This window comes from Phodopus roborovskii, unplaced genomic scaffold, assembly GCF_943737965.1.
Source record: "Phodopus roborovskii unplaced genomic scaffold, PHOROB, whole genome shotgun sequence".
Classification (NCBI taxonomy): domain Eukaryota; kingdom Metazoa; phylum Chordata; class Mammalia; order Rodentia; family Cricetidae; genus Phodopus; species Phodopus roborovskii.
Window position 1 is genome coordinate 20,511,881 of NW_026126469.1, and position 12,466 is coordinate 20,524,346.

Below are 12,466 nucleotides of genomic sequence, written 5' to 3' on the forward strand. Positions count from 1 at the left end.
TCGTCACAGCCCCAACAACAATCTGATGTGCACACGGCATTTCCAGAGACACCATAAGCAAGCCAGAGAGGACCCAGGGCATGGAAGAATTACATATGTGTAAAACACTGAATTAGCCTTGGAGATCTGAGCAGGGTTCCTGGACCCACTCCCTAGTGGCCACTAAGGGCCATCCGTTCTCCTTTCCTGATTTTGATCATTGCATTGTGTTAGGTAAGATAATATTCCTGTGTTTTAGGAAATACAATCATGCACTGCTTAATGACAGGAACTACTTAATTCTGGGAAACCAGCTCAGGAGGCCTGAAACACTGTTGTGTCACACGGCTGCTCCGAGGCATTTAGGGAGTGAGGAACATCATAATACAAACTCATTATACATGTACAGGAAGAGTCCAAATGCACCCATAGCTCCTGAATAAAGGGTGTGTGAGAACACTCCATATTCATTTCTCAGACAGCTCTTCTGTAAGGCAGACACTATTTCCACTCGATAGATAGAAAAACAAAAACGTATTTGCTGGGGGTTGGTGGAGATCATTCAATGGTAAAACCCTGTGTAATAGTGAAGACTGGAGTTCAGACCCCAGCTCCAATGTACATGCCAGACAGATGCAGAGGCGAGATTTGATCCCAGGAGAAAAATGACTAGACAACTAGGCAAATCAGTGAGCTCTGGGTTTCAGGTAAGAGACTCTGCCTCTCTCTCTCTCTCTCTCTCTCTCTCTCTCTCTCTCTCTCTCTCTCTCTCTCTCACACACACACACACACACACACACACACCAAACAAAAACAAATACTGGCTGGGACTGGGGATGTAAGCTCAGTGGTAAAGAACTTACCTAATATGTGACCACTGGGTTCAATCCCTGCACTGCAAAAACAAGCCCCACCCACAATAAAAAGCCTGCCCAATATAAGACAGAAAAAAGAAAAAGTAGAGATGGCTCGAATGCCACCCATCGCCTCTCACAGGCCTTCCAACACCCCCCCATCCCCCCTCCCCCCAACTCCCTCCCCCCCGCTCTGCTATGGCATATCAGCACTTTCCCACAGGCCTCTAGCTGTGTATGCTGGGGGAGGGAGGAGGTGTGCATATTAAGAAGCAGACTGGGAGATGGCTTAGTGGCTAAGAGCCCTTACTGCCCTTGCAGCAGACTCAAGTTCGAGTCTCAGCACTCACACAAGGGCTTATAACCATCTTCACCTCCAATTCCAGGGAGTCCAATCTCTTCTGACCTGCGTGTGGGCCTTTAGGAGGTACTCAGTACTAAAGCTACCCTGCTTGCTCAGGGCCGCAGGGCAAGTAAGTGATCTCTGGCTCACACCCTAGCAACCAGAGTGAACAAAGAGGGGCCACAGGCAGTCAGTCACTCCTTGTCCTGTAACACACAAAGCTAGCTACATTGTTAAACAGGCTGAATCTGGAATCTGAAAATCAAAAACAAGGTCTACATAGCGAAGGCTTGTATTGATCCTATTTGGTCAGCCTCCTAAGCACTGGGTCACAGATTTGTGCTGCCATACTTGGATTCAAACACAAAACTTTCAGAGTATCAAAATGACCATTGGACAATCCCACACCTGACTACACCTGATATGTCCTGGTGCAAACGCAGTTATGCTAAAATATATTCCATAAAATTACCTTCAGGCTACACATATAAGATGCACTTGAAAAGCAAATGACCTTCAAACCTGGAACCCATCACCAAAGTCTCATTATGTATATGAAAAATTTTTTTTTAAAAAAATAGTTTGATCCCACCATTTCTGCTAAGTTCTTAGCCTGTATTTTGCTTCCTTTAAGAAGTCACCCCCTTACACTAAGGAGCACACAACACAGTTTCTCCCTGTATTCTGCACAGCACAAATGTGTCTGTCAACAAGGGACAAGTCAGGGGCAGGACAATTGATCCAGGAGCCTATAAAAACAGGTTTGCTTATCCTGAGATTGCAACTGCAGTGCATTTAACCAAGACGTAAGTCCTTGGGGCTTTTAATGTTTTGGAAAACCTCTTCTAGGGCCAAGAGGGTTTTGGGTGACTGCCAGCCTGGTGTGCCAGGCCCTGCTAGCAAGGATGAACTGGTAGAAACACTGGATGGGAGAGCAGGGGGTGGGGAGGAGCACAAAGAGGAGGAGGTGACTCCCACTCTGGAGACCCAATCATGCCTCAAAGCTTTGCTAATTGATAAGAAAAAAGGCAACTCGAGTGCTCCTGACCCACAATGCGCAGCCATGCTTTCATATACTTTAACACGTTCACGTTCCCAGCCTTGCGGTCTCCACTCAGGAGCAGTCATAAATCAATCTAGTGGGCGACACCTGCATCTTTTTCACATGACATGAAACAGCCACAGGGGAACATCCGATAGGTAGCAAGACTAAGCATTCAGAGAAACCGTTATATCTGCTGCTTGCGCAGGACACGGGGTGGGGGACTGGCGGAGCACGGCATGTCTAGCATGTGTGAGGCCCTGGGTTCAATCCCCAGTACCTTCACCATGACCCCAAAAAGTCATGTATGTGTTCCGGATATAAACCACTGCTGTGGGGAGTGGAGCCAGCCCCCACTTTAGGGACATGAAAACTGAGGTTTGAAGCTGTTAAAAGGCTTGCCTCAGGCCAAGCTTAAGAGGGCATTCAAAGAGCCTGCCCAATGTGTGAACAAAAAATCCTGTATTCTTCTCTACACCTGGCCACGGGAAGGCTGCCTCAGACGTCTCTGGCACTCTCTCCCTTTCCCTATAGCGCTAAGAAAAGGAGCCACGGGGCCAGCAGGTTCACTTTCCCTTCTAGCTGAATGCGACAAACTGAAAAGAGGCCCGACAGCCTGATCCATCTTCCTCCGCTAACCTGCATGCCTGCAATTCCCTGGAAGCCCTTCACAGAACATCGAAAACTTCATGTGCTCGGGCCAAGTGACACGGCAGGACACCGGTGACACAGCTCAAGACAGTGGCAGAATTGCATGCCGCACCAGTCAGTGGAGAGCAGTAACCTTGCCTGCCAAATGACTGACTGCCACACAAATTAACACTCCCCACTATAGTTTGGATTTGGAATGTTCCCCAAAGGCCCAAACGTACAAAGCTTAGTTCCCAATGCAGTATATCACTGCAAAGTCAGAGAACACTGGACTCGGGCTCCTCCTCGTCTCTGCTCCACATCTACCACAAGGCATACAGTCCCGTTCCACAGGCTGTCCCTGTAACAGATGGTGCTGCTGCAAGTCCAAGCCACGGGGACCACACATCACGGACTCAGACCCAGGAAACCCTGAGCCAAAACACCAAACATTTTCACAGCTACATCCCACTCCTCCCCATTGTTTTAGACAAGGTCTCACCACACAGACCTGCCTGACCTGGAACTTCCTGTGTAGACCAGGGTGACCTCAAACACACACAAAGATTTGCCTACCTCTTGCCAAGGCCTCCTGAGAGCTAGGACTAAAGGCATGTGCTACCACACACAGCACCACTACAGCTGTGAAGTACATGCTTCCTGTAACTACAGGTTTCTGGACCTCACTTTTTTATTTAATGTTATTTCACATTCCAACCACAGTTCTTCCTCCCATCCCTCATGGGCCTTACTCTTAAAGAGAACTGCTCTACAGGTCTGAACAGCCCCATATATATGTTTATTGACCAAACTTTGCAGAGTAAACCAGCACATTCCCTTAAAGTGGATTTTAGCCACAACCTGTTGGAGATGCTACCACCAATGCATCTCTTAAAACAACTCTCTCGGAATCCCCATGTCACTTCCCTGCCATTCACAGTCAGAACTTTCCGTTGTTTCCCTGTCCAGTTCTCATCCCTCTGAAATCTGCCACTGAGATGGCTCAACAATGTCCCCTACCCCATAAACCTTACGGATATCAGGTTCTCACAGCCTCCTGGGCCTCTGTGATCTTCTGGTCTCCCCTCTAACTCCCCCATCCTCTCCCTGTCTATATACATCATGCTGAGGCCTCTCTAGACTCACTCAGTTCCTCTCCTTTGCCCGCCCCACACTTTCTGCAAAAGATCTCTCTGTAGAAGAGCACTTCTAAACTACTGTGTCCACGCTCTGCCTCTATTCTGGACAATACACACATGCTGTCCTGGTGTGTACTCTGTTCCTGTGATTAAAAACTCTGACCAAAAACAACTTGGGGAGGAAAGGGTTTAGACTTCATCTTACAGTTCACAGTTCCCCATTGAGACAAGTCTGGGCAGGAACTCAAGCAGGGCAGGAGCTTCAGAATGCTGCTTACTGGTCAGCTTCTAGGCTCATAATCATCTCTGCCTAGGGATGGCACCACCCACAGTGGGCTGGGCCTTCCTCAGTCAATTAGCAACCAAGAAAATGCCCTGCTCCTGGGTCTTGGCCACAGGCCAGTCTGATGAAGGCAATTCTTCCAATTGAGGTTCCCTCTTCCCAAATGTGTCAAGTTGACAACTGAGATTAGTCGTCACATCTCCTCACTCAGCAATTCTTACTGCGGGTTCAACCATCAGTCAATTGTTAAAAAAAAAAAAAAAAAAAAAAAAAAAAACCTGACTCCCATACAATCCAATACTGAGCATATTTCAAAGTTTTACAATAAAAGATGCACTAAAAGAAGATATAAGGAGGGAAGCTCAAAAAATAATTTTCTTAAAGAGAGGCTGCTTGAAAGCATAATTATACTTAAGACCAGGAACAATGGGGTTTCTCTTCCAGTTTATATGCAGATCATTGCAGCCTCCCCCAATCCAGAACATGGGCCCTTAAGAATAAACAGCGCTCTCTCCCCAGGGAAAGCACGGGGTGGCCCACAACGTGTGAACCTCCTGCCTCCACTTTATTTTGTTGCTATACACAGTGCACACCACATCAGGCATGAGAGTCTACGAATTTGGATGGAGAAAGGTCCATCCTTAACTTTCATTAACATCAGCATACTTATAAATGCACCAACGCTTTCCGTAACCTGAGTGGCAGTGGCACGTGACAGTAGTAATGACAGTCACCAACTGCACAGACAGAAATCACCTTTTCTTGCTCTTGATACAGATAGTCTCACATGCTGTTTATGATAGGACCATTGCTCTAAATAAGGGACATTCTCAAACCTGCCATCCAGATCTTACATGAGTCACCAGCAAACCTATTATGAACAAGTAATGGACATCTTACTCAACATGTGTCATATTTCTAATGGCTCTCCTTTTTAAATTCATGCGTTCTCAGACTTTTACAAACACGATTCACAGACAGGGTCCCTGGGGTCTTGGGGAAGCCTTTCCTCAACTCCCTGCATCAGGTGAGGATCCTCATGCATCCTCTTCCAGCAGCTCATATCTGAATGACGTCACTGAAGGGTGGCACTGGACTGATTTATCAGTACAGCCCAAATGCCTCAACACAGGACCCAGTTCATAAACGTTTTCAAGGAAATAACCATCCTAGGAAAGAAAAAAAAAAGTGACTTTTGAATGGCCAAACTCCACTCCTGTCAGACCCTTAGGATGCTGCCACTGGTCCATCTCCTCAATGGGCACATACGATATTCTGTCAAAGATGCAGCAAGATGAGGCCCTTTGCAGAAAGGACACCCCTGGGGACCCTTGCCTGCTTGGCCTAACAGTGGAGGTTACCTCTGGGCTAGAATTCTGGGTCACCTGAACATTTGAACCCCAGTTTATTGCTCTCAACCTGGACCTTGTGAGCACTGCCAACAAGGACCAAAGGATCTACCCACAAGAGGATGCCGCAGGGCTAGCGATACGGCAGCACTCTTTGGGGGAGAGGGAACATCACCCCTGCCCCAGAAAGCTGTAATGAGCTGAAAACTGCACATGCAACTGGGGCCTCAGTGTGACTCTGAGGGATTAAAAAAGATGTAGAAAGGCTGTTCTAACCTTATGCCATCTGAGTGTTATTAACCCCACAATGCATAATTGCAAAGCTAATGGCTAGCAAGAAGTACTGGAAGTGGCCTGGGGTGGCCAAAGGGGATCAAAGCGGAGCTACTTGGAGAGGAGGAGACCAGCTGGGACCTAGCCAGTTGCTCCTCCCGTGCTACAGCCGTCAGGAAGCTACAGGGCAAGTGGCATTGCCACTCCAGAAAAACAAGGCTAGCTTGGCTTCTTAAACATTCAGGGCAGCCGCTGTGCCTTCACTTTCTGAGCCACATACCCCAGTTCTTAGGAAATGACACTGCTCCTCACCTCAGTCCACGCACTCACCCCTCTCTGGGGTCATGGTATTTAACTAGCATAGGACCTAATCAGCTGGGTCAACCCTAAGTCCCTCTACAAACATGTCCCCCAAAGAGGGACAAACATCTGTCACAACTCCAGTTACTAGAACAAACAGCCAGAGACTTAAAGGCAACCAGCAAGACAGGACCAGCAGAAGGGACAGACCATCCCACAGGGGAGCAGTAAGCGAGGGGATGAGGGGTAAAACATTAGCACACTTTCTGCCTCAACTGAGCCCAAAATACAGCAGCAAGAGGTTCAAGCAGCTGTTTCTAACATGGGTACTTAGTTTAGAAATCAACCACACAAAAAAAGCCCCACAGAACAAAACCACAAGCTGGGGGTGAAACCCTCTAGGGATTAATGTGGTCTGGTGGGTGTGTCTCTGCCCCCAAGAGGGGATTTGTTTTCTGAAGGGGAAGAAACACAGATTTAACCCCTCAGCCTCTTTGAATACACCAACCAATCCCCAGGGGTCTCCCTTTAAACAAAAAAGAGGGGGAAGGTGGGGGCCAGTACCAAGAAGCTCTGGAGGATCCCCAGAGCACAGCCCCCACCACGTGGCACCCTATCACGTGGTCCCCTGCTCACACCTGCCAGTCTGGCCCACCAATGCATATGGCCCACTCTCTACCAACGTCCTATGTCTAGTACTCAACAGCTTGCAGTGGTGCCGAGGTTCCTACTGATGCCAAGCATTGTGATGCCTGCTTCTTATATTGTTTCTGCCTAGCAAAACAGATACTATTACTACCATTTACAAACAAGTCAAGCGGGCCCAAGGCCATGCAGCTACAGAGCATGGGCTGGCTGGAAGCCCGCTTTCTTTCTACATCACACTTGACTCTAACAGATAAGGAGGAAAACAAGAAGAAAAGCGTTCTGGGCAAAGCAACTCAGCCTCTCCCGTCAACCCACTGACTGCTCCACAGTGTTAATTAAAGGGCCACTTTTATCTGTCTCTCCATGGCCTACAGAACCCAGTTCCAAGGATATTTCCACTTTCCTAGTCTTACTCCCCACCACCAGACTCTGAGTTCCACTTCCCCCTGCTGGACCTCTCTCCTGTCTTGCTCATACCTCCATCTTAGAGGCTTCCTTCCTTACCTGTGTGCAGCATCCACTCTTCCACTAAATGCTCCTCCATCAGCCATACACCAGGGCCTGGGCCAAGTGCCCACCACACAACAGCCAGACAAGGATTGCAACAGTCGCAGAGCCTGGGAGCCACCCCCCCCCCCTTCTTGGGGAATTCTCTGGTCACTCAGCACCCATCACCTGCCCCTGGCCTGAATCTCCAGCTGTCAGCACCTGGCATTCATGTGGAACTCAGCCACAGCTCCATCTATGTACACCACACATCTGTTTTAAGACTTCCTCGGTAATGTGTTTGTTTCTGTGGGAAAAGTGCACTCTGAGCTCCAAGCAGCATTATCAATGGCAATTAGGTCCCCAGACCAGCCCACAAAGGCCTATTAAACATATAATGGTGGCAGAGGAAAAAGAAAACCTGCCTGAGTGTACCTCAAAAGCTCTGCAGGAGAAGCCACAGGGCGAACATGCCTTTTGAGCCTGTACCCACTACCCTCTGGCACTGAGCTTTCCAGCCACCATGGGGGCAAAGGCACCGGAAGCAAGCTGGAGAAGGGGGAGTGGGAGGAATGTGATTCTTAATTCAGCAAGCCTGGCCCTTCTCTCAGTTCCCCCGGAAAGGCTGAGGGGAAGGGAGAGGTTACAGTGCTTGTCTAGCATGCATGGAGCTAAAGGTTCAATTCCCAGGACTGCAAAATACTGACCATTTCTCAGATGTCACAAGCACATGAACTATTTTTAAAATATATTTATATAAATTTTCTTATCAAGAATGGACTTTTTGATGTGAAAATCTCAGTATACAAAGACACAAAACATCCCATCTAAAATACAGACATAAAAAAATACGTGTGTATGTGTGTGTGTGTGTGTGTGTGTGCGTGTGTGTGTTGCTGAACCCAGGGCCTCCCATATTCTAAGCAAGTATTCCACCACTGAGCCACAGCCAAAGCCCTAAGTAAGATTTATTTATTTATTTACTTACTTATTTAAATATTTTGGTTTTTCGAGACATGGTTTCTCTGTATAGCCCTGACTATCCTGGAACACACTCTATAGACCATGCTAGCCTTAAACTCACAGAGATCCACCTGCCTCTGCCTCCAGAGCACTCAGATCAAAAAGGCATGTGCCACCACCGCCCAGCTCCTAAGCAAGTTTTTAACTGAAAATATTCAGATTCATTCAAAAATCCTTTCACTGCTGTTACTTTAGAATCTGTTTGTACACTACTGAAAATTCTGCCACAGAACTTGGAGACACCTACTGAGCCCTGATGAAACTCTCCATCCTGTGACTGCCCAGACACTATATACCAAAGCATGTGTGGTCCTTGGGGAAGGTCAGACCCGGCAGGAAGCACCAGCTGGACAGCAGGAAAGCAGGTTCTCAGGTCCAGGGGTCCTGACCTCTCTACTGTGGGAGCTTCTGGGGCTAACTTGTCCCTGGTACCACCGGGAACATTTCTAGAAAGCTGCCAAGATAATCTTTAAATTTTTTAAACTTTTCTGATTATAAACATATATATGTATATGTTTATATACATATATTTATGCATATAATCACTTCTAAAATATAAATAATAATCAACAAAAGTCACCCGCCATGTCACCTTCTAGAACAACCAATATTTCAATGTTTGGTAGTTCTTCATATATAACTTCATCCACTCTGAAGTCTAGCTGTTTCTTGGATTTTATACCTGAGTGTTTTCCCTCCTCAGGTGGTCTTCATCCACATCTTAGCATATCTGAACAGTAAACATTAATTAATTAATGATAATTAATTATTAAGCCATTCTTTACAATCACTGCAATGGACCTATTATGTGGTGTACCCTAAGCTTCATATTGAAATCCTAACACCCTCCACACTGTGATGGGACGGGTATGAAGAGTTGGGGCCTTGGGAAGATTTTCAGGCCTTAAGGAATCTGCACAAATAGAACCAGTGCTTTTAAAGGGGACACAGAAAGTTCTCAGGTCCTCTCTGCCACAAGGGATACAAGAAATCAGCAGCCAGCAGCCTGGAAGAGGATCTGCCTTAGACCCTGACTGAGCTAGCACCCTGGCAGTCACCCAGCATCTGAAACAGTGACAAACAAATTTGTCAGTATAAGGACCCAATCTATGGTGTATTTGGGCATCTATAACATAGATGCCCAAACTAACCAAAAAAAAAAAAAAAATTACTTTCCAAAGTCTGAAAGAGGCCAGAAGGTATTACACCATGCCACTATTATTGAGTAATTAAATTATCTCCATATTCCACGTTTATAAAAAGATATGGTACATGTACAGCCCTGCACACAATCTCTATAAACTCTTTCCTATCAGTTTCTCTTATTTGAAAGGGGTGACTCCAAAACCTCCAGTGAACACCAGAAACCACAGATCATACAAAACATACAGACTTTTCCTCATACGCCCATACCTGTGACCAAGTTTAATTTACAAATTTGGCAGAGATTTAAAATAACTAATAATAATAATGAAATACTGAAGTTATTGCTATGCTGTGATAAAATACAGGCTGTCAAAATATCATTTTGTACAATGTTTTCTTTTTCTTAAGACATGGTGGCTGGCCTGAAACTCTGAGGATGACCTTGACTTCCTGATCCAACTGCCTGGCTTTACACCACACCCAATTTACTTGGCGATGGGATCAAACACAGACTTCGTGTATGAAAAGCAAGCACTCTACACTCTGAGCTGTGTCTTCAGCCCCCACCTTTCTTCTTACTGACCACAGGTAACTTAAAACTGGACAGTGAGACCACAGATACTGGGGGATACTAAATTTTCTCTTTTCTTTTATTAAGAATTGAATCTGGCACATGCTAGGCAAGCACTATGACCTTGAGCTATAGCACCACCACCCCTTCTCCCCATGTGAGATAAGGTCTGCCCAGGCTGCCCTTAAACTTACTCCGTAGCCCAAGCAGAACTTTTGATCCTCCTGCCTCAACCTCCTAAGTAACTAGCTGGGATTCTAAGCCTGTGCCATCAGACCCAGTAAGTACTTCTTCATATCCCGTGGGCCACACCCAGTGGCCTTCAGTCAATAAGGAGTGAACAAAGAACCCAAAGTGCTCCCAAGGACCTAGGAGGCCCTTATCAGATCCACACAGCTTTTAAACTTAGAGGCCCAACCAGCAGTCACTTACCGATGCCAGCTTCCAAGCTTATCCCTTTACCTCAGACCTGCCAAGTCAACTCTTAGGGGAAAAGACACAAAATGCTTGTCTAGGACTCCCAGCTGCCAGTGCTTTGGGCAAACCTCAGTGCCCTTCCACATTGCCTGTGGGGAAGGTGCCTACAGATCCTGGAAGTACCTACTCCACACTATTCCTGGACTCTGCTCTGCCCACCTCGGGAAGGCCACAGAGACCCTGCCTCTAAGATAATATATGGCTCTCCCGTGGCAAGCTACCAGCATTAAGGGCATCAGCTCTTACTGCTCCTCTTCTATCATTATTTGCTCACAAGATTGGTTGCTGCTCAGCCACAGGCAACACCTGATGGCAGGCACAAAGTGTAGTTTGCTCCCCACCCCAAACTCAAACCCCCCCCAGGCAAACAATGTGATTGATAAATGTTTACAGAGTAAAAGTTCAGACTCCTAAGCCCTTGTTTTTACTGGAGGGAGGGAAAAAGGAAGAAAGCAGAACCCTCCTCCCTCAGAGTTCCCAGGGCTGACATCCTGATGGGGAGTCAGACCTACTGGCTCCAGGAAACTGATGGCAAACATCATGCAACACAAGCAGCAGCAGCAGCCTTACAGGGTCTCTTCTGGAGGGAGGACACAGAGCAGGGAACAGGGAGCTTCCTTTGCCACCTACTTCTACACAACAGGGCACTGGGAATCAAAAGTTTTTAAAGCCACTGACCCCTCCCCCCCCATCTGCCCAGCATCCTAGCCACACCCAAAGAGAAAACATTGAAGTGACAGGGGCAGGAAGTCTTCCGGACTTGGTGGGAGTGGGAGTGGAAGGAATGAGGCTGGACTCAACACAAGAGAGATAAGAAGTTACGGGAGAGACGTAGGAAAAGGCCACAACACCCCATCACATATCCACAGCCACACCTCAGCTCCAGGGGCACACCCATCCCCACTTCTCCAGGGGATGCCCGGGAAAGTCTCCCATCCTCACACAGTCTGCACCCCGGTCCACCCCTCCTCCACTCCTGTATCACTTGGAATCATTTTGCAGTCTGCGGAGCTTGTTCCTCGGACTCTTCAACCGACCCATCTGACAACCTCGTTCGCGGGTATCTTTACTGTCCGCATCTCTTGGAAGAAACGCAGACCCGTTTAAAGATCCGCGGCGCCACACTGCTCGAAAGTGGCCGGGATGGAGCCAGAGTCACAAGGGTGTGGGAGCAGAACTCCTGGAGGTGGCGACCCCACCCAGCCCGCTACGCGCCCCCCCCCCGGGGTCCAAGCCACCAGCAAGGTTTCTTGCTACGCAGGTGGAAGGCAGCCTCCACCCCGCACTCACACAGGTGCAGGCGCTGCCCCCGGGGGTTCTTGCCTTGGCTGAGGGCATCCCAGACCTACGCCCCCGCAAAGTTGTGCTGGACCAGGACCCCGAGTGAGGAATCGCCCGGCCCGGCCCGGGAGGGGCGCAAAGGACCGGGACCCCGTTGCCACCCAGCGCGCACGCCCCCAGCAGCCCCGGACCGCGCGCGCCCACGGCCATGCGGGGCGCACGTGTCGCTGGCCCGCAGCCTCACCCCGATCGCCAGTAGCAGCCCCCACGCCCGTGCCATCCCCGCCGCCTCCTGCCGTCTGCGCCCGGCTCCCGTGCACGCCCGCCAGCTCCACCGCGGCCAAAAGCTACGGCCACTTCGCAGCCGCTCCCCGCCTCCGAGTTCCCGGTGCCACGTCTGCCAAAGCATGCGCACCAGGCTGAGAGAGGCAGCCCGGAGAAGTGCCTGCCGGGAGTTGTAGTTCACGAGACAGTGAGAGGGACTCCTTTGCACTGGACTTTGCACTGGACTTTGCCTTGGGGACACAGGACAGCAGCTTGCAGGGACTGCGGGGTGGGGAGTAGGCACAGTGGTTCACTTGGGAACTTTGCTCTGTGCCCAGAGTTTCAGAATCAACAACTCACTGGGCCCCGAGAAGTTAG

At 48.6% G+C, this 12,466-nt stretch overlaps 2 protein-coding genes across 2 annotated transcripts in view; both read right to left on the minus strand.

Annotated features, from left to right (window-relative positions):
- Positions 1-12,233, minus strand: part of Pdia5 (protein disulfide isomerase family A member 5) — an 87,603-nt gene extending 75,370 nt beyond the window's left edge. The window contains exon 1 of the mRNA XM_051191404.1: positions 12,069-12,233. Coding sequence (XP_051047361.1) covers positions 12,069-12,233 — 165 coding nt within the window. The remainder of the gene's footprint in view (positions 1-12,068) is intronic.
- The window catches only part of Dtx3l (deltex E3 ubiquitin ligase 3L), a 795,722-nt gene that overhangs the window by 399,719 nt on the left and 383,537 nt on the right, over positions 1-12,466 (minus strand). The gene's annotated exons all lie outside the window — the stretch shown is intronic.